Source organism: Pagrus major, chromosome 14, assembly GCF_040436345.1.
Source record: "Pagrus major chromosome 14, Pma_NU_1.0".
NCBI classification, from domain to species: Eukaryota; Metazoa; Chordata; class Actinopteri; order Spariformes; family Sparidae; genus Pagrus; species Pagrus major.
The window spans coordinates 12,750,330-12,773,611 of NC_133228.1; the positions used below are offsets into that span (position 1 = coordinate 12,750,330).

General features: G+C 42.2%; 5 protein-coding genes across 6 annotated transcripts; 2 read left to right on the top strand and 3 right to left on the bottom strand.

The window, feature by feature from the left end:
* Positions 1–215: 215 nt before the first annotated feature.
* Positions 216–3,708, bottom strand: LOC141008208 (dnaJ homolog subfamily B member 9-like). 2 transcript variants are annotated; one of them, XM_073480455.1, is made up of 3 exons: positions 3,635–3,708; positions 3,043–3,277; positions 216–1,797 (listed from the first exon to the last, which is right to left on the bottom strand). In XM_073480455.1, the coding sequence occupies exons 2-3, from the start codon at positions 3,257–3,259 to the stop codon at positions 1,319–1,321; spliced, it is 696 nt and encodes a 231-aa protein (XP_073336556.1). In that variant the 5' UTR covers positions 3,260–3,277; positions 3,635–3,708; the 3' UTR covers positions 216–1,318. The 2 variants fall into 2 exon arrangements, with proteins under 2 accessions (XP_073336556.1, XP_073336557.1); XM_073480456.1 differs by lacking the exon at positions 3,635–3,708 and adding an exon at positions 3,387–3,454.
* Positions 3,709–4,188: 480 nt separating this feature from the next.
* Positions 4,189–7,073, top strand: LOC141008205 (THAP domain-containing protein 5-like). The gene is made up of 3 exons (XM_073480453.1): positions 4,189–4,340; positions 4,630–4,816; positions 5,066–7,073. The coding sequence occupies exons 1-3, from the start codon at positions 4,255–4,257 to the stop codon at positions 5,813–5,815; spliced, it is 1,023 nt and encodes a 340-aa protein (XP_073336554.1). The 5' UTR covers positions 4,189–4,254; the 3' UTR covers positions 5,816–7,073.
* A 1,861-nt stretch (positions 7,074–8,934) lies between these two features.
* Positions 8,935–11,010, bottom strand: avpr2l (arginine vasopressin receptor 2, like). Its single transcript, XM_073480454.1, has 2 exons — positions 10,185–11,010; positions 8,935–9,014 (listed from the first exon to the last, which is right to left on the bottom strand). Exons 1-2 carry the CDS (start codon positions 11,008–11,010, stop codon positions 8,935–8,937), a joined length of 906 nt encoding a protein of 301 aa, XP_073336555.1.
* Positions 11,011–13,321: 2,311 nt separating this feature from the next.
* Positions 13,322–22,879, top strand: pnpla8 (patatin-like phospholipase domain containing 8). The gene is made up of 10 exons (XM_073480452.1): positions 13,322–13,850; positions 15,152–16,290; positions 16,597–16,746; positions 16,853–17,004; positions 17,184–17,278; positions 17,551–17,722; positions 17,831–17,888; positions 18,116–18,310; positions 21,216–21,411; positions 21,557–22,879. Exons 2-10 carry the CDS (start codon positions 15,310–15,312, stop codon positions 21,829–21,831), a joined length of 2,274 nt encoding a protein of 757 aa, XP_073336553.1. The 5' UTR covers positions 13,322–13,850; positions 15,152–15,309; the 3' UTR covers positions 21,832–22,879.
* On the bottom strand, positions 14,419–14,919 carry akap14 (A-kinase anchoring protein 14). The gene has a single exon (XM_073481162.1). The coding sequence runs from the start codon at positions 14,917–14,919 to the stop codon at positions 14,419–14,421; it is 501 nt and encodes a 166-aa protein (XP_073337263.1).
* Positions 22,880–23,282: the final 403 nt, after the last annotated feature.

Below are 23,282 nucleotides of genomic sequence, written 5' to 3' on the forward strand. Positions count from 1 at the left end.
CTACAGCTTTCAAGGGCAACAGTTGGGTATTCAGGATAAAGGTGGTTCTTCAACTTCTGCACATCAAGGACAGAAAATAATATTACAGTATGTTGTCTAAAAAAACTTGATCACATATAAAACAATATATTGACCATAATGGAAACAATCAATCATATTTATGATTACTTGAATGCATTTTCATGTTTCCTCTCCCAATACAAAACACAGTCAGGTTCTTGTAACTTTTTATTAATTCTCCAAACATTGTGCAACCAATCAACATTCAGGCCACTCTCAGTGAACACACACACTCACACATACACACAAAGTGCGGACATTAGACAATGACATTAACACAGCACTGTCTATAAAAGATAGGCAACATGAAGAGCAAAAGGTGCTAAATATTGCACATTATGATCAGTTCAGGAAACTTTTCAGACCATTCAGCTTCACTGGCAGATGACCCCAGGTTTGTTTTTTTAGAAAACAGCTGAGAGAGCACACAAACTCTGCCTGTGGCTAAGTATACCAGCATATGTTGTCACGGGACTGACGTTACTTTCCCTGACTGAGCGAAGGTAGATGCAACTCTGTAGGAAGAGAACTTAAACGAGGTAACAGTTGATAAAGAGATAACGAGTACACACGCACATCCAAACCAGAGAGGGCAGCTGTTGAGCCGAAAGTGAGCAGATTAAGTTGATAATTGCTAACTCGGATGTGAAGCACCATTTTCAGGGCAAAGTTTGAAACAAGTTCTGTAAATGGTAATCTGTGCGACTTTGCTAATGCTAATGAATAAAAACCAAGACTGAAAATGAACAAATCCAGATGAACAAAGCCTGGTTTACATTAGCAAAAGGTTTATGTTGTAGAGAGCACTACTATAGTTCTATAGTATATACTATAGTATGGCCTAAAGTAAATCCTATTGCCTCATTACTCCTAAAAGAAAAGGTAATATTTTTATTAAAATTATTTTTTAACCTTAGGCCATACCTGAGTCTTATAGATTGTACCTTCATAAGAAATGAACACAAGCAAACTGAATGAACCTGGAAAGCTAAATAATGGGGAGGTATCTGAATCAACATGAGGTTTGCAGTACATATCATGCTATGAGCAATAATGTGCATGAGTTATTGCTAGGAAGCAGCCATTATTAGGCCAACTTGGATATTTGTTCCGAGAGGAAATTACATACAGAAAATTATAAAAGCCACACTCTGTTCCACCAAGTGATAAATTAGCAATTAATTCCGAAACCACAATGAAAAATCCCAGCAGTGTCCCAAGTGGGTGCACTCTGCGGAGCACCGTTCCACTGCTCGTCTCAGGAGCAGTCGGTGAAGGTGGTCACCATGTTCCCTCTGCGCTGCGTCACTGTCCTGCAGTGCTGCTTCCCCGTACCCTCGAATCTGCTCTCAGTCCTGGTGTTGTGTGTGTTAGTGTTAAAGGAGAACATCTTCTCCAAGTCCTCAAACATGTCATCAAAGAGTCCTCCGCCGAAGGCCCGCTGCTGAAACTGCCTCCTGTGTCTGTTCATAGCCTCCTGATGGGCCTGGAAGTGGCTGTCGAACTGTCTCTTCTGGTGGGCTTGACCCTGGGAGTGAAAGTGGTGATGGTGAGGCTGACCAAAATGGTCAAAGTCTTTGAAGATGTCATCAAAGTTGAAGGAATGGTAGTGCTGGTGGAAGTTGTAATCGCCTCCTCCTCCTCCTCCTCCTGATCTATGGCCTTCCCCCGGTGATGGGCCGTGGCCAAACTGGTCGTATTCCCGTCTCCTCTTATCATCGGATAGCGTCTCATATGCTAGTAGAGACAAAGACATGTTACATCACTCATTCTGTTGGTTGCTATGACACTGCTACTGAAAGGTTATAAAACAATTTAACATTTTTTTGTTCAAGCTCATGCAAAGTTGTGATTTGCCTCTTTTGTAGACAACGCATGTTGAAAATCATTAATGTTTCCTCATCATTATCGTACATCATATATTTAAAAAGGGGCACTGTGTAGTTTTGTATTGACAATATTAATGAGGTAGTAATACAAACTCAGAAACATTTATTTTTCAGTAACTGAATAAACAAGCTGTTCTCAGAGGAAAATAAGGTCCCCAGAACACTGTTTGAAGCTAGAAAGGTGGCAGGGTCCGCCAAATATAAACAAAGTAACAGTATGAAATTGTGTTGTCCTTTAAGGTCAGTTTGTTTATTCAGTCATGAAATGAAGAGAGAGAAGGTATTTCTTTTCTGATTAAAATTGCTTCCCCAGAACTACATAGTGCACCTTTAAAGTATAACATATCATATTATTTTATATATATTGTCTGTATACATATCCTTATATACAGTATAACCTTTATACTTATACTGTGCTTATAAGAAAATTATTTCTCGTTTCCTGTTGTAATCCATGTGTGCAATTATATTTTAATATTTTTAAACTTTCGGTATATTACTGCACACCATGCATGTACTAAAGTTAGGAGGGCAATAATTAGCATTTATGGTCATGCATTTATGTGTGAAAGGTTTATTTGTGTACATAATTTTATTTTTCTATTTTTGTTCACTTAAGCTCTCATTATACTCTGCTTTACTTCCTTGGCGTGGGATCAATAAAGTTTTATCTTATTTTATCTTGCGGTAACGATATGATTACATGGTTGAGCTTCAAGTGCAATTTTCTTTAATACGCCCATTAGAGATAATGTGTGTGCCAATCAATACCTTTAAAACACCCAGCTGTCATCCTGTCTGCATCATGTCACAACAGACAGGCTATAAATACTGTGAGGAATGTCTCTCAGGGGAGAAGAAGACATTCCTCTTGATGTTTCACTCACATCTATACAATATGTCAGCCATTTCCAAAGTGACTGTCACTTACATTTTTCAGTTTATTTGTAGCTATTCCACCTCAAATGTATCCTGATTAAAGGGTGTTTCGCAAGGATTGCATGTTTTGCATTGCCTGACACAAGAGGAACAGGGTGGAGGAAAAAAAGCCCAATAAGTAAGTAGTTGGTTAAAAGACAATGACATCACTTACCCTCAGCTATTTCTCTGAACTTGGCCTCGGCGTCTGGGCCCTTGTTTCGGTCAGGATGGTACTTCAGGGCCAGCTTGTGGAAAGCCTTTTTGATCTGGCGCTCAGTGGCATCTTTGGTCACCCCCAGTATGTCGTAGTAGTCTCTCTTGGCCAGGATGAACTCCGAGATCAGCAGTATGTTCACTGCTAGCAGCAACACCGACTGTGCTGTGGCCATAACTGCTGCTTTTGGCACCTTTGAGGGTGTGAAGAGAACAGTTTGACAGCTCGGTTACAAACGACGTTTCACACGCCCCCGAAACACCTTCTAAAACGGGTTTAAAATTCAAAATTCAGATACAAACTTTTCGAAAAACAGCCAGAAGTTAGGTTCAACGTTGTCTACTAGCGTTGCTCTTCTAGCTAGTTTCAACAGAAAGGTCTTAGCCTCAAGAAACTGACAACTCACTGTTTTTGTTTTTCGAAAAGGGGAGGAACTTAAATGAGCTAAGAGGCTTGTTGGGAGCCAATACTGTGTTGTTTGCTCTCGGTTGCAGATAACCCCCCGACCACCACAAATAACATTTAAAGTGTGTCGAAAAAGAGAGCTTACCTGGAGACGGGGTGACAAACAGCCTGCGGACAGCTCAGTCTGACGCCGACAGCCCCAGCTGATGCGAATCGAAAGCTAACAGTTGTTGACGAGCTGCATTCCTGAGCTGTAACACCACGACTCGCAACGCTATTGGTCCGTTTCGCAACACGGTGACTCACGTCGCTGTGATTGGTAGAAACAATGCGCACGTGGAGAAACGAGACAGCCCGAAAAGAGGTCAAGCGAATGAGAGGTGACCTACGCGTACTTCCGGCTTCGCTTCGCTCTGAGGTATGGAACCTAAACATGTTTTAAGCCCAGTCAACTATATCATTCACGTTACGTGTGTATTATTTTAAATTGTTTGGCACAAAATAGCCGATAAGCCGTAAAGTAATGAAATGAAATGAAGAGAGAGAAGATATTTCTAGTACGTAGTCTACTTTAATTCTCTAATTTCCTCGACGTAGACATGTAACCTTTACCTTAACTATCTTGACAATTAAAATGACTAAACGTCATCTCCGCTCTGAGAACTACAACCCGGAAGTGACCGTTTACGAGCTGTTCTGTGTTTTCAAATATGTCAGCCACAGACCTGTCTCTGTAAAGCGCTTCTATGCATTTTCACCGCAGATATGCCACGGTACTGCGCTGTGAAAGTCTGCAGAAACCGCGGGGGGACGGCAACTAGACAAGACAACAAGAGAATTAGCTTCTACCCGTATGTTTTCTGTCTTTTTTCTGGTGTGTCTCAGAGTTGAAATGTGTTTTCTGTTATGCTTAGCACCTTCATTCAGAGATGATATTACTTTTCGATTTTCATTTCATGTCAGTTGTGTGTCGTGTTTGTGAGGGGCACCTTCTTGTAAGAGACTCTGAGACTGTCATTAAATGTGGGGTAATGATAATGGTAAAAGTACTGCAGCACCAAAGTGACACTGATACTCCACCAGCAACTGAAATTGTCAGTAGTTTCAGTTTCCAACCAGCCATTTTCTTTCCCCCCAAAGGTTTCCCTTGCAAGACCAGCCCAGGCTTCAGAAATGGGTGGACAACATGAAGCGGGAGGAGTGGACCCCGAGTCGACATCAGTACCTGTGCAGCGAGCATTTTACAGAGGACTGCTTTGATATTCGATGGGGCATCCGCTACCTGAAGACCACAGCCATCCCCACCATTTTTCCCTCCACTGAAGATGTATGTATCGAATTTTGTCCGTTTCATCACCCATCACGGTTCCAACAAGAAGTAAAGGCTTGTTGCACATCAGAGATTTAAGGTTCACTGAAAATTTTTGGTGTGCAACGAGCCTCTCCTTTGTTTTTCATTCTTTTACCCACAGTTCCGTTATAGACTTGTCGTTTCATACAGTATTGTCTGCCTATTGTATACAGTACTGCCTATTCATAACCCCATTTAATGAAGACGTGTTTTCTTTCATCCCAGGATGGCGAGAAAAAAGTTACCTCCGTTAAAAGAAGCCCCAAGGCCAAACCTAGGACTTTAGACATCGACATTGAGCCCGCAGGATTGGACTCTCCTCTCAGTAAGAGGCCTCTAATTTTGAGCAGAACGTGCAAAAAGCTCCAGTCAAGTACGACAAACATTGCCGAGCACACGGAGACGATATTTGAAGCTCCTCTGGTGTTGAACGCTGGAATATCCTGTGCCTCCCAGATACAAACTGTTGCTTGTGAGATACCAGGCAGCATTGGGACATCAGCAGCATCCTGCCTCGCTCTGTCTCCATGCATCGAGCCACATTCTGAAGAGCAGGCAGACCCGACCGTTACTGTGTTGTGCTGCCAGACATTGGGCACTTTCTCCAACGGAGAGGAAAACGTGGATGCAGACGTCCTCCAAGCAGCGTTGGGCCAGGCTTTTAGCCTTGTCCCTGTGGAAATGGTCAAGGATGAACCCGCAAGTTACTTTTTAGAGGAGAAGGGACCCGGCGAGGGAGAGCACATCTCAGTTTACGAGCACTCGTACTGCAGACCGGACACGGACAAAGATCAGCTTTGGAGTAAGATCTTGAGTTTGCATGCAAAGATCTTGGAGCTGGATCAAAGGGAGGAGAGCACGGTGGCCAAAATCCGTGCTCTGGAGACAGAGATATCTCTACTGAAGAGAGTCGGTGCTGTTTTTGATGAGAGACAGAAAGTTTTAGAAGATTATATATCATCTATGTTGGTCTGATTCTGCAGGAAATTACAAGCTGTGGACAGAAAAAGGTGCTTTAATTGTTACCTTTGAGGCACTTTTGCTGATATGATGCACATGCTTCCATGCATAAAGCACAGCAGCACAAACTGTGTCTTATAAAACTCTATTGGTACTCAGCAGGGCTGGGTATGGCATTTGAAATGTCATGGAAAATGACTTTTTAAACTCCCCCATAAAGTTTGAATTAATTTAAAAACTACAATTTACTTTCTTGATACATTTCAACTGCTACAGTGTTGTGTGCTTCAGAGCTTTTACAAGTGCGATGTGTATAAACACTTAAAGGGGCACTATGTAGTAGGAAAATAAGGTCCCCAAAACACTATCTGAAGCTGGAAAGGTGGCAGGGTCCGCCAAATATAAACAAAGTAAAACAGTATGATATTGTGTTGTCCTCTAAGGTCAGTTTGTTTATTCAGTCTTTCTCTTCTGATTAAAATGTCTTCCCTAAAACTACATAGTGCCCCTTTAAGGGACAGACCTGCTATTTATGTTATAGAATTTTTTTTTGTTTACATGTGTTGCAGGTCACAGTCTGTTTTAATAAAAGCACTTGTGACATCTCAAATGTGGCTTTGAATTACAACTGAATGTTCAGCCCACGACATATGAATTTGGGTCAATATCGCCCAGCCCTAGTTCTCAGTGCTCTGCAACATTGCCAATGTCCATATTACGATGTCATGTCTGTTTTTGGCCACATGGTGGCACTGTTTGACCATCTGTGCGGCTAAAGTCTTGATTTTCTGCTGCTCTTTGCTGTGCATAACTGATGCATAACCAATATTTTCTGTTTGGTGTTTACATGATTGGAACTCTGATGTGATAAATATCATATTATTATTCGCTTTTTTTTTTTTTTTTTTTTACTGTTTTTATTACCCGATGCCATCTGCCTGTTGTATGTTGTCATCAGATCTGTGATTCAGATGGTGACTATTTATTTGACTGGATCTGCTGCTGCTTGCTGTGTTTATATACATGAAGTCAATTGTGATCATGTTCAAAATGACACCATTCACATATGCAATGACTCCTGCAATCACCAGCAATCATGTCCATGTAAACAGCAGCTCATTTTATTCCTGTGCTATGCCTGATTGCCAATACAGCCCTGTCATTATGTGCAATCTGCTGCAAGAGGAAAATATTGTGCTTGGATCCAGAGATGGATTCACTTAAAGTGTACTGTACAGTGACCGTGCTTCTTAAAGTTTCTCGTTGAAAGCTGCCCGTGTCCACTATTTCCCTTGTGATTGTTTTAACCCCCACAATGACATGAACACGGAGCAGCAGCAAGATTTGTCTCCCACATTTCCACCCTCGGGGCCCGAATTAGTCATCACAGTGTTTTGGCCTTGTGAGATATCTAATCCTGTTTGAAACAGCTTTCCAGGGAGAAATGCAGCACAGGCTGCCTCTGCACTGTCGCAGGCCTGGTCACAGACTTTGTGTCGAGCGGATTGTGACCATGTTAAAACATATTTTTTAATGCACACCTGTGACGGCAATAGGAATGAACTGTCTGAGAGAGAACAAACATCTGCTGTGCTTTCTATTGAGCATTGCATTACATAACTGTGTTAAATTAGAATTTAATTAGGCCACAAAGATGGTACATTCATGGTGTTTGCATGATGGAGTTAGTGCTTATACTTGTGTGAGGCGGGGGAAAGGCTAAATTGGCTTTAGAATACATGCCAAAAGGATTGATTGCACATATGAAAGGATTTGTGAAGTGCAATTTCGAAAGGCTCCAGGGCGTTGCATTTCATGAAAAGGTTATAAAATGACATATTTCCCCCGGCAATGAATGACAACTGAACTCTGCCGCACCAGCAAGGATTAAAAGAATGGATTCTCAAACTTAGTAATGAAATGAAGCTGTTTTAATCCCGCTGCTCCGCGTCTAGTCGGGAAAACAAAACAACATCACAGTGCATTAGGGGACTAATGCACTGTCAGATCTCCAGGCATGGACAAAGACCCTGTAGAGATAAGTGTGGGTTTTGATCTCAGAGCGCGTGGGAGTAATACAGGTAATCTTTGTTTAATGAGAGGTCAATGAGAGAGGACTAAGGAATACAATGTAACAAAAGTAGCGTCAGATAAGATCGCAAAAGCAAACGATAATATAGTCTGAAGGCCTCATGATAGAAGTCCATTAACAAAATAAAATAAAAATAGTAAATCTCATTGTGTTCCTCAGTTTATCTTATTAGGTTGTGCAATGACGTATTCCAACAGGTGCTTTCATTATATGCTACAGAAACTAATTCAGCTTACCCCGTCTGTCGCAGACAAATTTATAAATGTGACGTCAGAGCTATAAATAGTGAATAATCATTTATTTATTAGATCCAGCGTCAGGTATGTAAGTATTTTTCTGTTTATTTGTGATCACACGAAATATCAAAGCAATACAAGTCCAAGCACAGAGCTTATGTGCGCAGTTTACATTATAACTACATAAGAAACATTTACATAACATCTGAAATTAGTTGAATATGTATGAATGTGGATTTTTAGAAAGGGGCTTTATTTTGAAAAGGGTTTCACCTCATTTCCTCCAGCACCGAATGAAAGACAGTGTTGTACTCAGTGAATGTTATGCCTGAGGGAAAGATACTCATGCTGGCATATTTTAATATAGGTTCAGCGACAATATATGTTTTTCTTCAATGCATGGTGGATGTTTTGTTTGTCAGAGCGTAAAAACAGGCAGCAATTAACTCACAAAATACGGTAAGATGCAACAGAAATTCCATTTAATACTCACTCAGCAATGCTGACACTAATCCAGTTAGATTTTTCATCACAAAAGAGATGATACAACAAGTTTATGTCCTCTTTTATAAAAGAAAGAGCGTTTATACACGACAACTGCACATACTTAAACGCAGGCTCCATGCTGCTCCACGCTTTTGGTGTCCTGGATATCATAAATCCTCATCCAGATCACCCATCTGGACTTCATCAGACCCTGGCATCTATCTGGAGTGGCATTTCCCTTGATATATAACATCTGTAACAGTTTTTGTTCATGCAGCTCTGTCATTTTTTATTGTATTTACTGTATGTTGGGTTTTTCTTCAGCTATAGTAGAGATATATCCAGGGGTTGGTGCAGCTGTTGAGGCTGGCCAGCAACATGATGATGGCAAACACTGGACCTGTGGGAGGAAGAGAGAAATGTGTAAACAAACTGTAATGAATGGGATCTAAAAATATCTTATTCATTATTAACAGGCCAATATAACATGCGGGCCTACAGTGGTACTGTAGTACTCAAAATCAGTCTCAAGGTCTCGTCTCGTAATTACCGCCTGATGCCCCCATGTTTTAAAAAACGCCACGTAAGTGCCCTCTTGGATGTCCCATATTTTAAATAAAATATGATTAAGTGCTCTAAAGGGTGCCCTTCCAATGGACAAGACATGGCAAAGTATCCTTCAGTCCACCACTGTATATAGCAAAAGAAGAGGTGAATGAAGGGAATCTGAATGTGTCTTCTGTGGGTGTTTTTATGCAAATGTGGATCCTTTAGATCACTTTAAGGAGTGCCTTTGGTTGTTCCCCATTTCCTGCAAGCTTGTCATGAAATTTGGGACTCACATTGGTCTTGGTCTCGTCTCGGTCTCCATACACTCTGGTCTTGATCATGATTTGGTCTCGGTATGGATGGTCTTGACTATAAGACCGGCCTACAGCACAGTGATATTATTTGGCCAATCTGGCCTTAAAATAATTATTTATTGCAGTATTTTTGGGTTATATCGTGATACACAATATATACAGTATCTCCACATTTTAAAAATCTCTTCAAAAGCAGTTCATAAATGCAGTGGGGTACAATTACTGGCCCCCTCCCCCCATATGAAAAATATGCTTCTCAGTAATAAGCACTGTATGCATGTCATGCTTCTTTGTGATATTTCCCATTAGGTACTATTCACCTACAGTCAATCAATAATGAAAATAAGATGAAAAAAAGATGCCACACTTTGGTGGCCACAGCAACACTTTCAGTGGTGCCTTCTGGCCTCCTAATAAAACATTTCTAGGGACACCCCTGCAGGAATGCCAGGATGAAGCAACACAATCCACAATATTTTTGACCAAATACCTCGATATAGATATTGTGACATTATTGTAGGGATGACTATTGGCACTTTTACAAAATATTAACACAATAAGATCTTTGAGAATAATCAGAAATGCAGATATAATGACTGAGTGGGCAAAGAAAAGTATTCAAAAGAAGTCGAACAAGTCGGTAAGTCGGAAAATTACACCACTTTACTGTGATGCAGCACTTACGATAAATAAACAATGGGACAAACCTTTAGTTGGCGCACTGCTTGGGCTCCACGCAGACCACAGCTGGACCACGAAGAACGGGCTCCAACACACCGTGTATGTCATTATAATAACAAAAGTCATCTTCACAGTCTTCATCTTGGCGTTGGACACCCCCTTCATCGTGCCCGCGCGTCCTGCCTGCAGCGCCTTCCTCTTCATGTTGAAGTAGACTGTTGTGCATATTCTTATTTGACAGTAGAGCAAAATGACTGCGGGCAGAGCATACACCGACAGAGTGATCCAGCTGATGTAGATCCGGCTCCCCCACGGTTCGACAAACGTCGCCCAGCAGTCGTACTGGTTTTCCTCCACCTCCTGCAGAGAGAAGATGAAGAGCTGAGGGGAGCTGAAGGCGAGGGAGATCAGCCACGCTGCGCCTATGGAGAGATACCTCCTGAAGGAGCCCTTCAAGAAGGAAACCATGGGTTTACAAACAGCGTGGTACCGGTCTATGGTCATAGCTACTATCATGTAAGTGGAGGCGAACATCCCGACCACCTGCAGGTACTTTACTGACCGGCAAAGGAAGTCCGTGCCTCGGAACCTGTGCGTAATTTCAATGAGAAACTGCGGCAGGACTTGGAAAAAAGCCACCACCAGATCCGCCAGGCACAGGTGCAGGAGGAACAGCTGGGTCCTGGTGTTTCTTTTACGCTTCTTCCACAGTGCGCCGAAAAAGAAGAGGTTACTGCACGTTGCGAGCACAAACACCAAACCCAAAATCCCAGCTCTGAGGAGCGCAAAGTGTCCGTACGCTTCTCCATCTTCGTCCGGTGCCTTTTCAGAGCCGTTGCTGCTGGGATCCATTTAAGCATGAAGCGAATTCCTGATGTTTCCAATTCCTACTTCAGGCTTCAGTTAACCTCTCAGTGCAGGTACCAGGAGTTGGAGTGTTGCACTGTTGGCGCAGAGACGTCTCCCCGATACATTTTCCTCCTTTGCGCGTGTGTTGCCAGTGACAGTGGTGGCTGTGAGGAGGAAAGTCGTCCACTTGAAGGGGTGAGGGGGCTCAGTGGAGACTGAATGTCAGTGCCAGGCTTATGAGATGAACACACAGAATCATATAAAATAAGACACAAAGGAATAAAACCCTTATGAGTCATTTTGTAATCCTCAAACCCACAACCTTGAAAACACATCATTGTGAATCTCTAATTCATCTTTCAAAGACTTGTCTCGGACAAGTGCAAATATAGTATATATGAAAGCCCATTTCTGCCAGTTAAAGAAAAAAAATAAAAGCTTGATGAAAAAAAAGTTGTCGTAGCAAATCATAGTTATGAGATAAACTCATAATTGTGAAATTATAGTAAAAAATGATGTGATAAAAAGTTATTTTTTAAATTTTGAGATAGAGTATTATGATATTAAAGTCATTATAAGATAAAAAAGTAAAAAATGTGAGATAAAAAGTCATAACTATGATAATAAAGTCATAATGAGATCAAAAAAGAGTCAAAATTATGATAAAAAGAGTTGAAATTTTGAGATTAAATCATAAATATGAGATTAAAAGATTTAAAGTCATTTATCTCATAATCTCGATTTTAACTATAATTTATCATGGGGTTTTTTAATCAAAGCTAAATTTTCATCATTTTTTAATCTTTAACTGGCAGAAATGGGCTTCCATATACATATTTATATTGATATATAGATTACACTTAAAATAGATTATACTTAATTGCTTCAGATGCAGAGAATGATTTAATCAAGGGTAAAAGTAAACCTGCAAAACAGTAGGTTTGTTACTAATTTCTGTGTTAGACCACAATTATTAAAAAAATCTCATGAAAGTAGTGTGATATAATGTTTGTCCTCGGTGTAAATGATCATCGCATTTCATCCAGTTACTGGTAAAGAGAAGTCCCTACACAGAAGTGCACCTCACTGATATCATAAGGGGCGGGCATGACACTACTGACACTATTCAGGAGTTGCCATTAAAGCTGTGACATTTGCCCTGCAGAGGCGGAGAAAGAAATCTAAGAGCAGGAAGGAAAGGCAGTAAAAGATCATCCTCAACCCAACAGAGCTGCCTTACAGTCACACACAAACATCTTAACACTGCTTAAAAGCCCCACTTTGAAGAGTGTGGAGCTCATCAGATGTGAAGGCTCGTGCACTTCAAAGCTCTTTTAGATATAACCTGAAAATCAAAAGGAGTCGTGACAGTCGTTATAATGAGCAGCCCTACCAGGTGGTCGCTGGATCAGTGAGGCTGAAAGACAGCTGCACAAACACTGAACCTCGACAGGTGAACCTGGGTGGCTATACATTTTTTTCTCTCTCAATACTTTTAAACGGTGCACCACCTGCTTGTAGCATAATAGCGAGACATGTCACACAATGTATAGTGTGGCTGCCAGCAGACGACGGGGGATATGTACAGAACAAGAAAAGGATGCTTTAGGTAGCTATAATGTCACCACCGCCTCACCCATGAAGAATGAAAGATGATACATGCTCTCTATAGGTCATAGCAGGGTATTCATACAGCACAGCAAAAGGTTGCGTGGGCATGGAGAAGAAAAAGATGATAGTGTTTGAGAGTTCGGCTCCATCATACCCCCTGCCTTTCTGTATACCTGAAAGAGCTGCAGGTTACTATTGTTTTGGGGTCTTTTAAAACAATGGCAATAGTAGAAAGAGTAGAATACTGACTTTCTATTTCTATATACCATTATGCTTTGCCTGTATGACAAAATACTATAAATAATAATAATAATGGCTGCACCGTTGGCCCTGGACCTTCTTTTTTATCCCCTTCATACTTCCTACGCTCATACTATTAGCAATTGCCAGTGCCCTTCTCATCCTGTTATTTAATGTTCAGTTCAGCCCTTTCCAGATATATAGAGGGCATGTCAAGCCACCACCTGCAGAACGCTCAGCATGTTAATTGTAGAGAGCAATTCTTTCAAAGATAATTGCGCATTGCTCATAACTGTCGTGCTGCCATACTGACTTTAAAGTTATTATGAACAAAATTGAGCGATCGACGAATGTGTGCGCGTGATGAGAGAGACATTAGTCATGCATTAATCATGTTTAATTCCTCTCACAGAAGCATTTTCCACATGAAACGGTACGTTTCCATATGTCACGAACAGTCTAACTGTGTTGAATCATTGATTACTTCACAAGCCAATGCCTAAACATCTTAATTGGACGGACAGATTATTTATTATAATGTGGTGATGCTCTGGTGTTTCCAAGATGCCCATCTCTCAATGAACACTGATGTAGATGTTGCTCTCCATGGTGCTGATCCACTTCTAAGGTATACTGCTGCTCAGTATGGTGCTGAAAGAGTGAACTCAAAACCACATTGACAGCACAATAACATTATCAAACCAAAAATTATTTAAACTGCACAAACTGTGTTGTGGATTCTTAATATCTGTATTTAAAATGTGATTTTTCACAGAGAAAACTTTTTATTGCAAAGATGTTTTGTCGACATCTACTGGTATAAATAAAGCACTGCACTGAGAAAAAAAATCCAGCTGGCACTACGTCACCTCCTCTCTTCTTCCTGTTTGGGTTTTCTAAGCTAACCCGACCAGCATCCATTCATGGACTGCACCAGCACTACAGTGAATGAAATTATTTGGCAACCTGTCTAACGGTCTTTATCTCGTATGGTAAGAAGAAGGCAATTTGCTGTTTTTTCCTGACAATGCGTGAATTAAGATAAACCGACGCTCAATTTTACGCTGTATTCATTAGCTAGCGGCGGCTAATGTAACGTTTTCCAGTGTTTACAGCAGCTGTCAGCTAGGTACGTGCTTAACAGTTAGCGAGCTGGCGTTTAAACGTCATGGTCATAAGGTGTTTATTCATTTAACGTTAGCTAAAAAAGGTTTAGCTTTATAATAAAAAAAGCGTCATTGTCTTGAGTACGTTTGAATTTGCTTGAACTTTAAAGCTAGCTAGCCTAGCCTAGCCACTGTGAGGTCCGACAGAAACGCCAGATCTAAGCTAGATAATAGAGGCTGACAGGTAATGCTAGTTAGCAATTTAGCATCAACTATCGGCGGTTTCATTTCCACGTTTAAGCTAACTATCCTTATTTAATTCCCAAGTGGGTTGACACTCATTAGCCAAACGAGGAATTTAAAGCCATCACGTGGGATTTAATGCTAACACATAGCAAGTTGGATGAAGTTAAGGTCCAGAGGTATTTTCCTTCTGGGTGGTTCGGCAGCTGGCTCAAAGGTCCGCCGCTCTCCGGAGCAAAGTCTTGCTCTCGATAACATCCGCCAGCCACTTCTCTCTGAACCTGCTCCTCCCGGGTGTGTGCACCAGCCTGTTAGACTCCACCACGAAAAGCACCTCCACGGGCAGAGTCTGGGGCTTGACTTTAGATATATCCACCACGAAGTAGACGCTAGCTGTCCCCCGAATCGGCTCCCGCTGGGTCGGGGTGCTAAAGCGGGCCCGGTAGTGGTAGAAGGTGTGATGCTCGTCCTCGGTTGAGTAGAGGAAGTCCAGACTGTAAAGCCAGCAGGGCTGCAGCTCCCAGGTTTGAATATACTCCCCAATCTGGCTTTTCCCAACTTCGACTGTGAAGTCTTTGCAAGCAACCCAGGTGATATTCATCATCTCACTGTCAGGATCCAACTGGTCCTTCCTGCCAGCGTGGCGGTGTCTGTCCAGCAGAGCTGTCACAAGTTGAGCTGACTCTGTTGTGATATGTTGGTCCTCTCCCATCTTGCCTTTGTACCTATGTGCAGCACACAGATCGTCTAGGAACTGGGGTATTTAAGTTGTATTTTATGTAAGCTGTTGTCCGCATCTGCTTTTGTTGCAGTAACTGTTTCCATGGCTACCAGGATGGCTAGGGTGTCAGTGGAGCCCTCTGTTGGGCCTCTCTTCATTTGCATGTGATGTGTTTTCCCCAAATCTTTGAGAATTGAGATCATTTCTGTCCCCCTTTTTTCAGGAAACAGTGCAACAAGCAGCAAATCTCCAAAATGGGATTTCTACTCAAGCCACTGTAGCTGATGGCAGATTTTCTGCCAGAATGCTACATCATCTTATGCAGACATTAAGCATCATCCTTTTGTCTGATTAACCGTTTCTGAGTGAGCTAGCACACGCATGTCGCGAATCAGGTCCACGCTCGACAGTGTCACCAAGGCAGTAGGCAGCACGGACCTCATCGCCAAGTTCTCCCGCTTGAAGCCTGGCAGCGCCGCAGCCGACGGCACCCATGCGGAAAAAGCTCTCGCCAAAGCCGAGACCTTACCCTCTAGCAACGCAGCTGCTGCCTCGCCACCTGAATCTACCATGAAAGAGGAAGAAGAAGAAGAGGGCGAGAAGAACGCAGCAGAGAAGGAGTCAGACAAGCAATGCCAGCAAGTTACAGAAAAGCCCTTTGTTGCCACAAAGAAGGCCACATCCAGTCTGGCTTCAGCGGCAACTGCATCCGTGCAGAGCACTTCCTCGACTGTGGCAAAGCAAACCAGGCAACTGTTTCACCCAGCAGGTCTTTCCACCACCAACATGGATGACACCTACAAAACTCTGGCTCAGCACATCAATATTTACTTTGGCACCAGCACACAAGTTGAGGAAGGAGGCAACATGCCGGCACAGAAAGACAGAGGAGAGGATGATCCTGCATCTGAACCAACTCTCAGCTCAGATCCTCCAACAACTGGGGACCACATTCCTATTTTGTCTCCAGTAGCGGCGGCTAAAAGTGTTGAAGCACCCACTACCTCTCCTCCTTCTTCATCTCCATCTCCATCAGAAAACCTCACTCCTCCGGTGGTGACACCCTCGTCAGACACCCATGCAACTGAAGGTCCTGCTCAGCCCGTCCCTGCGCCCGCTTCCTCCCCTAAAAAAGGCTTCACCCACTATCTTTCCTACCCTCGTCCCAGCGTGCAGGCGTTTGTCGGCAGCTACATCGCGCCTCTGGTCCCCAAATTCAGGAGCGATTCCAAAAGCGTCACAGCCGAGAAAGACAAGACTTCAGCAGTCGCTGTGGAAGAGCCCACTGTGGAAAAAACAGAAGAGAAGACAGAGAGTGAAGAGGAGAAAGCAAAGCAGCAGCTGTTGACTCAAAGAGAAAAGGTAAGGTGCTCGGTTTGGCTCTAATGAAACATGAATGCATCAATGTTGTCAAAATGTGGTAGATAATGTTAAAGTTTTAACTGTTGGTGGTGTCAGAAATGTTAAAATTAGCCCATGTTGACTTGGTATGATATAAATTCATGTATGTTGCTCGGCTGTTAAGTCTCAACATAGATGAAACAAAAATCTTTGAAAAGGCTGATGGTTAAGATATTAAGGCATTGAAAAAGGACAGACATTTTAAAATTAAATGAATGGAATTAAATGTATCAGATTGCCTGGATGTTTTGTGTCCTTGTCATGTAGATTATAGCCAGAGTGAGTGTAGACAACAGGACCAGAGCTCTGGCAAAAGGCCTGCAGAGAGTCACTGACGTCAAGCTCCTCACCAGTCGAGTGGAAGAGCTCAGCTATCACCTCCTGGAGTTCCCCGAGACGCGAGGTGTAGCTGTCAAGGTGAGTGTGCATCACCCTGCAGTTCAATTTAATGTCAGATGTCTTGCACAGTCCTGGGGACATTTTAGCAGACGGTAGGTTTGTGTAAAACCGTGACTTTTTCTAGGAGAGTGTGCTGCCCTGCCTGCTGCGTTTGCGCCAGGCCAGAGACCTCCCTCTGCAGGCTGCTGTGAGAGAAGCGCTGGCCGTGGTTGGCTACACGGAACCAGTCAAAGGCAGAGGGATTCGGGTCCTGGCCATAGATGGAGGAGGAACAAGGTAAATCTATTCCAGGGAGAGAAAAAAAAGAAATATATTCAGTGTTATCAGTGATTCAATCTGATTTAACGTTCTTATAAGCAGTGTATGAAATAAAGAAACGTTGTAGGCCAACTGTGCAAGAGCACCTCTACAGTATATGTCAGTCTGTGTTCGTAAACCTTGTGACTTTTTTACAGGGGACTGCTGGCCCTGCAGACTCTTTATAAACTGCAGAACCTGACCGGCAAACGAATCCACCAGCTGTTCGATTACATCTGTGGAGTCAGCACAGGTAGATTTAGTGTCTGTACATTTTTGTCCGACATTGACCGAACATTTTAATTTTGTTTTAAGGATTTAAAGATATTTTGCCTTTTTAGAATCATGTTTTGTACAGTGATGTGTATCTTATCTATGCATTGTTGTATCTGTTAGTGTGTTACTGACCTGAGGAAAAATGAACTTCACTTGTGGGCATTAAAGAACATCTAATCATATCTAGGTAAACTCGCGATTCTGTACTTTTTCTCACTGGCACATACAACTTGCTCATGTCTACTTCAGGTGCCATTTTGGCCTTCATGCTGGGAATTTTCCAGATCCCCTTAGAGGAGTGCGAGGAGATGTACAGGAAGCTGGGGGCAGATGTCTTCAAACAGAACGTCATCGTCGGAACAGTCAAAATGGGCTGGAGCCACGCTTTCTATGACAGCGAAATATGGGAAAACATCCTCAAGTAAGTCTTCCAGTTCTTCCATGCCTTTACTACTCTGCCATCCTTGATTTCAAAGATACTAGCGTCTAATTTGTCTGTATCTTTGATCTGTTTTTGTATTTTCTTTAGGGAGCGGATGGGTGAGGGGCATATGATAGAGAGTGCCAGGGACCCACACTGCCCTAAAGTGAGTCACATGTCTTTTCAGCTCTATTCTATATACTTAGATAAACACATGGGTTCACAGTATTTGAGAGACAAACAAATGCTATTTTTTTTAGATCTGAATACAATTAAATAAAACGACAAACATTTTGATGGTTTTATGTTTTTGTACAACATCTAGGAAAACATCAGCAAACTACAGATGACTTTGCATGTGCTCCATAAATGTGCTCTTTGTATGTCCACCAGGTGTCAGCAGTGAGCGCCATAGTGAACAGGGGTTTACCTCTGAAGGCCTATGTGTTTAGGAACTACAGACTCATGCCAGGAGTGAGATCTCACTACCTCGGAGACTGCAAACACAAGATGTGGCAGGCCATCAGGGCCTCGTCTGCCGCCCCGGGCTACTTCCAGGAATTTGTGCTGGGAAAAGACCTCCATCAGGTACGACATGGAACTGAGAGAACCAGGAGAGCTCTTGGCTAAATTTGACAAAGGAGGTTAATGGTGACACAGATTGCAGAATAGATTCATTTCTTTTATTCCATAAACTCGCCTCTCGACCCCTGCAGTGTTCAAACGGTATCATTTTCATTTCCCAGCTTAAAACATATGTGGTTTGTGTTACTTTGTCCAATGGTTCAGTAACACAATCGACAATCTACATCATCAACATTGGTAAAAATGTCCATAGAAGTCACATCTCTATGGGAGCTGTAGTTTAATGTGCACGGAGCATTTCCTTGAAATCTGACCAATCAATACACTTCCACTCTGGTGCTGCATTGCCAAGTGCCAAGGACACAAGCGCTGAGTGTCACGCTGCATCTTGCACGTGTGTGTATGTGTGTGTGTGTGTGTGTGTGGTTACATCGAGGATATTTGTGATTTTCTTTTCTTTTTTTCACTTTTTCTACAACCTTGAAGGCAATCCCTTGATTGCTTCATCCTCTCCTCTGGCTGTCAGGAGTCAGAGAGAGGGTGAGAGAAAGTGATGAGAGTGCGATGGAGGTAGAGAGGTTGGAGGGATGGAGCGTCCCCCAGAACATCAAAGGCCTTGTTCTCTTATGACTTCCCCCGGCTTCCTGCAGAGAAATTGAAAGCTTCTGATTTGATTCGCCATTAGGGCTCCTGTGTGTCAGACCACCGCTGTCTAAAAGCCTGTTTCAGGTGGTCCAATATGGAAAAAATAGTAAAAAAAAAAAAAGGTTCAAGCTAGAGGTCATTGAATAAAAAATCAGGCTGTTAAGGCATTTGATAAATAACTGCAGGGTATTAAGCCTTAATTTACTTTCTACTACTTATCTTGTACACCATCTGGGCCCATATAACAGAGCGTCTTTAATATGTTATTTTATAAAGTTTGATTATTAGGCCAGATATCTTTAGATGGTCTTTATGGGCAGCAATTCTGCTCAAGGCTAAGCTTAAATTTGATAACCTACTTAGGCAAAATTAGCCTCGTCCCCTGATGCCAACACTGCCATTTCCAAAAGCAAGAATCCTAGTAGACGGCCATTTATAAGGTTTTAATCAATAACATATACTAATCTCCAGTCCCACTCTGCATGTTTACTGCCCCAAGCCTTGATACCACTCATTTAGAATTAAAACAAGTGGCCTAACTGGATCCTCTAACCCAGAAAAGTTGTGTGATGTTTGCTACATAGGCAGGATTTCCATTTGTTTCCCATGGAGTCTGGGATGACAGCATGGATGGAAAGACGGAGAGTGAATGAGTTGTGTCTGTCTGCGTATGTGTTGTTCTCCACATTCCTCTTGGAGCTGCGCAGTGTTTCATCGACAGTTTGAGCTACCGTCGCCGCCCACCGGTCTCACTCCTACGATAGTTTTCAGCACCAGCAGCGGTATTTCTCAGGAAAATTCTGCCACTGCAGAGCACCAGAAATACATATTCGACACAGTGGAGAAAGATGCAGTCACAAACTCAACTTTGAGCAAAGATTTAGATGTTTCTTCCTCTTCATTATTGCAGCTGTTTGCCTGCATGAGGATGCTGCATTATAGCGGCGTTTTGTTGTGATTGGATGCCGGCGGGGTGTCAGGGTGAGAGGTTGAGGGTCAGCGCTGAGGAGCAGCTGTGTAATTAACCTGCCCTCAAGAGTGTGAACTGTGTTCCACTGTTTCAATAGCTCACACCTGAGGGTAAACAGCTTTATAATTAGGCGAAGAGTAATAAGTATTTGTCAGGATTGTCGTTTTTGAGTCATTTGAATCACAAAAATGAATTTTTTGACTAGTTGGGTGAAGAAAAAATGTTTAATCTGCATTTGTTGTTGTTGACTAACATTTTCTAATGCCTCACATTGTTAGCTTTATCCTTGGAGAAATAGAGGATTGAGGCATTTTGGATACTTTTCTACCACCCACCCCCGTCCCCCTTTGTAGAGGCATGGAAATGACCTTTACCCCCCACCCTGCTGGGGAGGATCAGACCTCTTGAGTGCCACACTCTCCGTCTCTATTAATCCAAGCCAAAATCACTTCAGTGGCTGGATAAAGTCCAAAACTGGACTTGGGGAGAGACTGAGAAATGAGGGTTTAGCGCTAAATCGGCCCAGGCATCCATTCAGCTTGATTGTCCCCTTTCTATCATTGTTGCTGACGTAGGATCAGCAACTCTTTAATGAATCCACTAACAGGCCTAATGAAAAAGCAATCACATCATTTATGTAACTAAATTAAGTCAGTCAAGATAAGAATGCTGAAGTAGAATATGCTTTATCAATCAAGTTACATTCAGAATCAAGCAGACTATTTATATAGCTAAACTCCAAACCAAATTACTAAATGAAAAAGGCTTACTTCAGCTGCTAAAAAGACAGCTTTTCCCACTTGTTTACTTCAGAATTAACAGGGCTGTTTGCCAGCGCAGCACATCTCTGGCCAGGGAGCTTCTTTTCCTTCGGCCTAAAGCTGTGTCTCTCTGGGACAGCTCGTTCACTTCACCTCATTTGTCCCCTACAGGCTGTCACATCAAATATATTAAAGCAAGAGGCAAATTCTGTGCATTCAAAGTGTCCTTTTTGTGCATTAACCTTGGTTAGTAGGCATATTTGACCGATGGAATCCTCAGGGCAAAGTTTTTTGGCTCGTGGTTGAAACACACATTTTTAACATGCTTCTCATAAACAAACATACTTATTTTCCAATCATTTAAATTTGATTTGACCGAGTTCTTGTCTTGTAGATGCAGTATCAACGTTACATAATCACACTCTCACACATATACCATTATTTTGTTGCCTTACAGTTGGTAACTTTGGGGTAATTGGCTTTTTTTCTTTTCATTCATGGTTCTCATTCCCCTTTATCTTTTCCCTTTTAGGATGGAGGACTACTAATCAACAACCCCACAGCGTTGGCCATCCATGAGTGTAAGTGTCTGTGGCCCAACACGCCTTTGCAGTGTGTGTTGTCTCTTGGCACCGGACGGTACGAGACGGCGGGTAAGAATGGGACTACCTACACGAGCCTCAAAGCCAAGCTCACCAACGTCATCAGCAGTGCCACCGATACAGAGGGTAAGACCACACAAAATGTTGTTTTCAAGTGTTTGACATACCACACACAAGTATTTATAAACCACAGAGTGAAGTCGGGGCAGTGTCTTGAAAGATAAACCAATAGAGAGAATGCAGAATCGTCTGTAACAAAGCCTTATTTCAGAGGTGCACACCATGCTGGACGCCCTCCTGCCCCCCGACACCTACTTCCGCTTCAACCCCTACATGAGCGAGGACATCCCGCTGAACGAGAGCCGCGTGGAGAAGCTGAACTTCCTCAAGAGCGAGGGGGAGCGCTACCTGGAGCGCAACGAGGCAAAGCTGAGGAAGGCGGCCAGCGTGCTGAGCCAGGAGAAGAGCACCATCCAGAGAGTGGCCGAGTGGGCCAAACTCAAGGGTGACATGTACGAGGGTCTCCCCTTCATCTCCAAGCTGTAGTCGCTGCCCTGGCCAGCAGTGTGAACACACTAGACTTTTTAAGGTAAGAAGATGTATGTACAAAAACTCCCAAGAACTGATTAACTGCTAACAAGGGAGCAAACCGGACACATTTACATCATGGAAGCAATTAGAGGGAAAAAACGAATAATTTATTCACAGGGTTTAATCGTATACGTGACACTAAAAGGACTGTTACTGTTATTACTGCTATGGTTATTTATTAAAAAAGACCATACAGTGAATGATTTGACTTGTTCTTTATGGGACAGAATGTGTTTGATAGAGACAGAGTGATATAAATTGAAAAGAATTCAGCAAGTTCTGAAACTATGATGAAATCATTCACTGAAGGAAATGTATGTGTACAAAAGTTCATAAATATATGAATTACAAGCTGGTTAAAAGTGTTGGTCGACTGAACGCACAAAGGCGGTGATGTGGCGCAGACACACATCATGAAATATTAATGATTATATGATAACTAGTTATTTTGTCAAGAAATAAGACTGATTTTTCGTTAACTTGAATACATTAAGAAGCTATTAACACTCAATTGCACAGTGAGAACAGAGACGTGACTGCCTATTTCTAACACTGTACAGAGGAAAGACCTCATGCACTTTGTAAAATATCATTCTTAATTTAGAAAATGTAAATAATCTTTGAGGTAATTACGTATTCTTTGAGTGCTCTTGCTAGAATTTAAGAATATGACGAAGGAAGTACTGTTGATTCTTCATTTTACTGTCAGAAACGTCTGTTCTGATTCTGATAAGAATATAACAGGATGGAAATACTGTTTCCCTCGTGGTACAAAGCATGTTCTCCATTATGGCCCGTTATGCAGTATGAAGATTTTGCCTTTAACCTCATTTAAGCCTGATTTTCTCAGGCATGGCTGTTGTTGTGGCACACTTTATAAATCTGACACACTTTTTAAATTGTGAGAATCTTAATTGCCATGTTTCCTTCTTTGTTGCTTGGTGGAATGCAAAAAGGAAAAAAAAAATGTCTTGAAAAAATAAAATTTGGTTTTCAAAACTTTGATACAATGTTTGTTTCTTTTTGTGTTTAGAATGAGTGGGTTGGGAATACGAGTTGTTTGATTTTACAACTTGCCACACACATCACAAGGAGCCCCACAATAAACTTGTCACAAAGGAATGCTACGTGTCGTCCTATGATGAATTGTTGATTTTCTGCTGCCATTGTTTTGATCCCATTGAGGATCCACTGAAATTCCACAGCGTCATTCCTCCCAGTCAAACCCTTGTTACCCCAATCGACGTGAACAATACACCACGAGGAGGCAAACCTACAAACTTCCACAACAATGACAGATATTTGAAAGATATAGAATAATGTGTCGAGTATTTCACTTGACTGATGCCTCACTCCAGGTTTAAAGCTGTCAAAGCTGTAACCGGCTTGACTGATAGATTGATGGG

What these genes read in the sequence shown, in the direction of transcription:
- LOC141008208 (XM_073480455.1), bottom strand. Translation starts at nt 3,259, where the DNA reads ATGGCCACAGCACAGTCGGTGTTGCTGCTAGCAGTGAACATACTGCTG. An exon ending in GTTCAGAGAAATAGCTGAGG is followed by an intron (nt 1,798 to 3,042) that starts GTAAGTGATGTC and finishes TGTCTCTACTAG; the next exon opens with CATATGAGACGCTATCCGAT.
- LOC141008205 (XM_073480453.1), top strand. Translation starts at nt 4,255, where the DNA reads ATGCCACGGTACTGCGCTGTGAAAGTCTGCAGAAACCGCGGGGGGACG. An exon ending in AAGAGAATTAGCTTCTACCC is followed by an intron (nt 4,341 to 4,629) that starts GTATGTTTTCTG and finishes TTCCCCCCAAAG; the next exon opens with GTTTCCCTTGCAAGACCAGC. An exon ending in TTTTTCCCTCCACTGAAGAT is followed by an intron (nt 4,817 to 5,065) that starts GTATGTATCGAA and finishes CTTTCATCCCAG; the next exon opens with GATGGCGAGAAAAAAGTTAC.
- avpr2l (XM_073480454.1), bottom strand. Translation starts at nt 11,010, where the DNA reads ATGGATCCCAGCAGCAACGGCTCTGAAAAGGCACCGGACGAAGATGGA. An exon ending in AAGCAGTGCGCCAACTAAAG is followed by an intron (nt 9,015 to 10,184) that starts GTTTGTCCCATT and finishes TTCCTCCCACAG; the next exon opens with GTCCAGTGTTTGCCATCATC.
- akap14 (XM_073481162.1), bottom strand. Translation starts at nt 14,919, where the DNA reads ATGGGAGAGGACCAACATATCACAACAGAGTCAGCTCAACTTGTGACA.
- pnpla8 (XM_073480452.1), top strand. Translation starts at nt 15,310, where the DNA reads ATGTCGCGAATCAGGTCCACGCTCGACAGTGTCACCAAGGCAGTAGGC. An exon ending in CGCGAGGTGTAGCTGTCAAG is followed by an intron (nt 16,747 to 16,852) that starts GTGAGTGTGCAT and finishes GACTTTTTCTAG; the next exon opens with GAGAGTGTGCTGCCCTGCCT. An exon ending in CAGTGCCACCGATACAGAGG is followed by an intron (nt 21,412 to 21,556) that starts GTAAGACCACAC and finishes GCCTTATTTCAG; the next exon opens with AGGTGCACACCATGCTGGAC.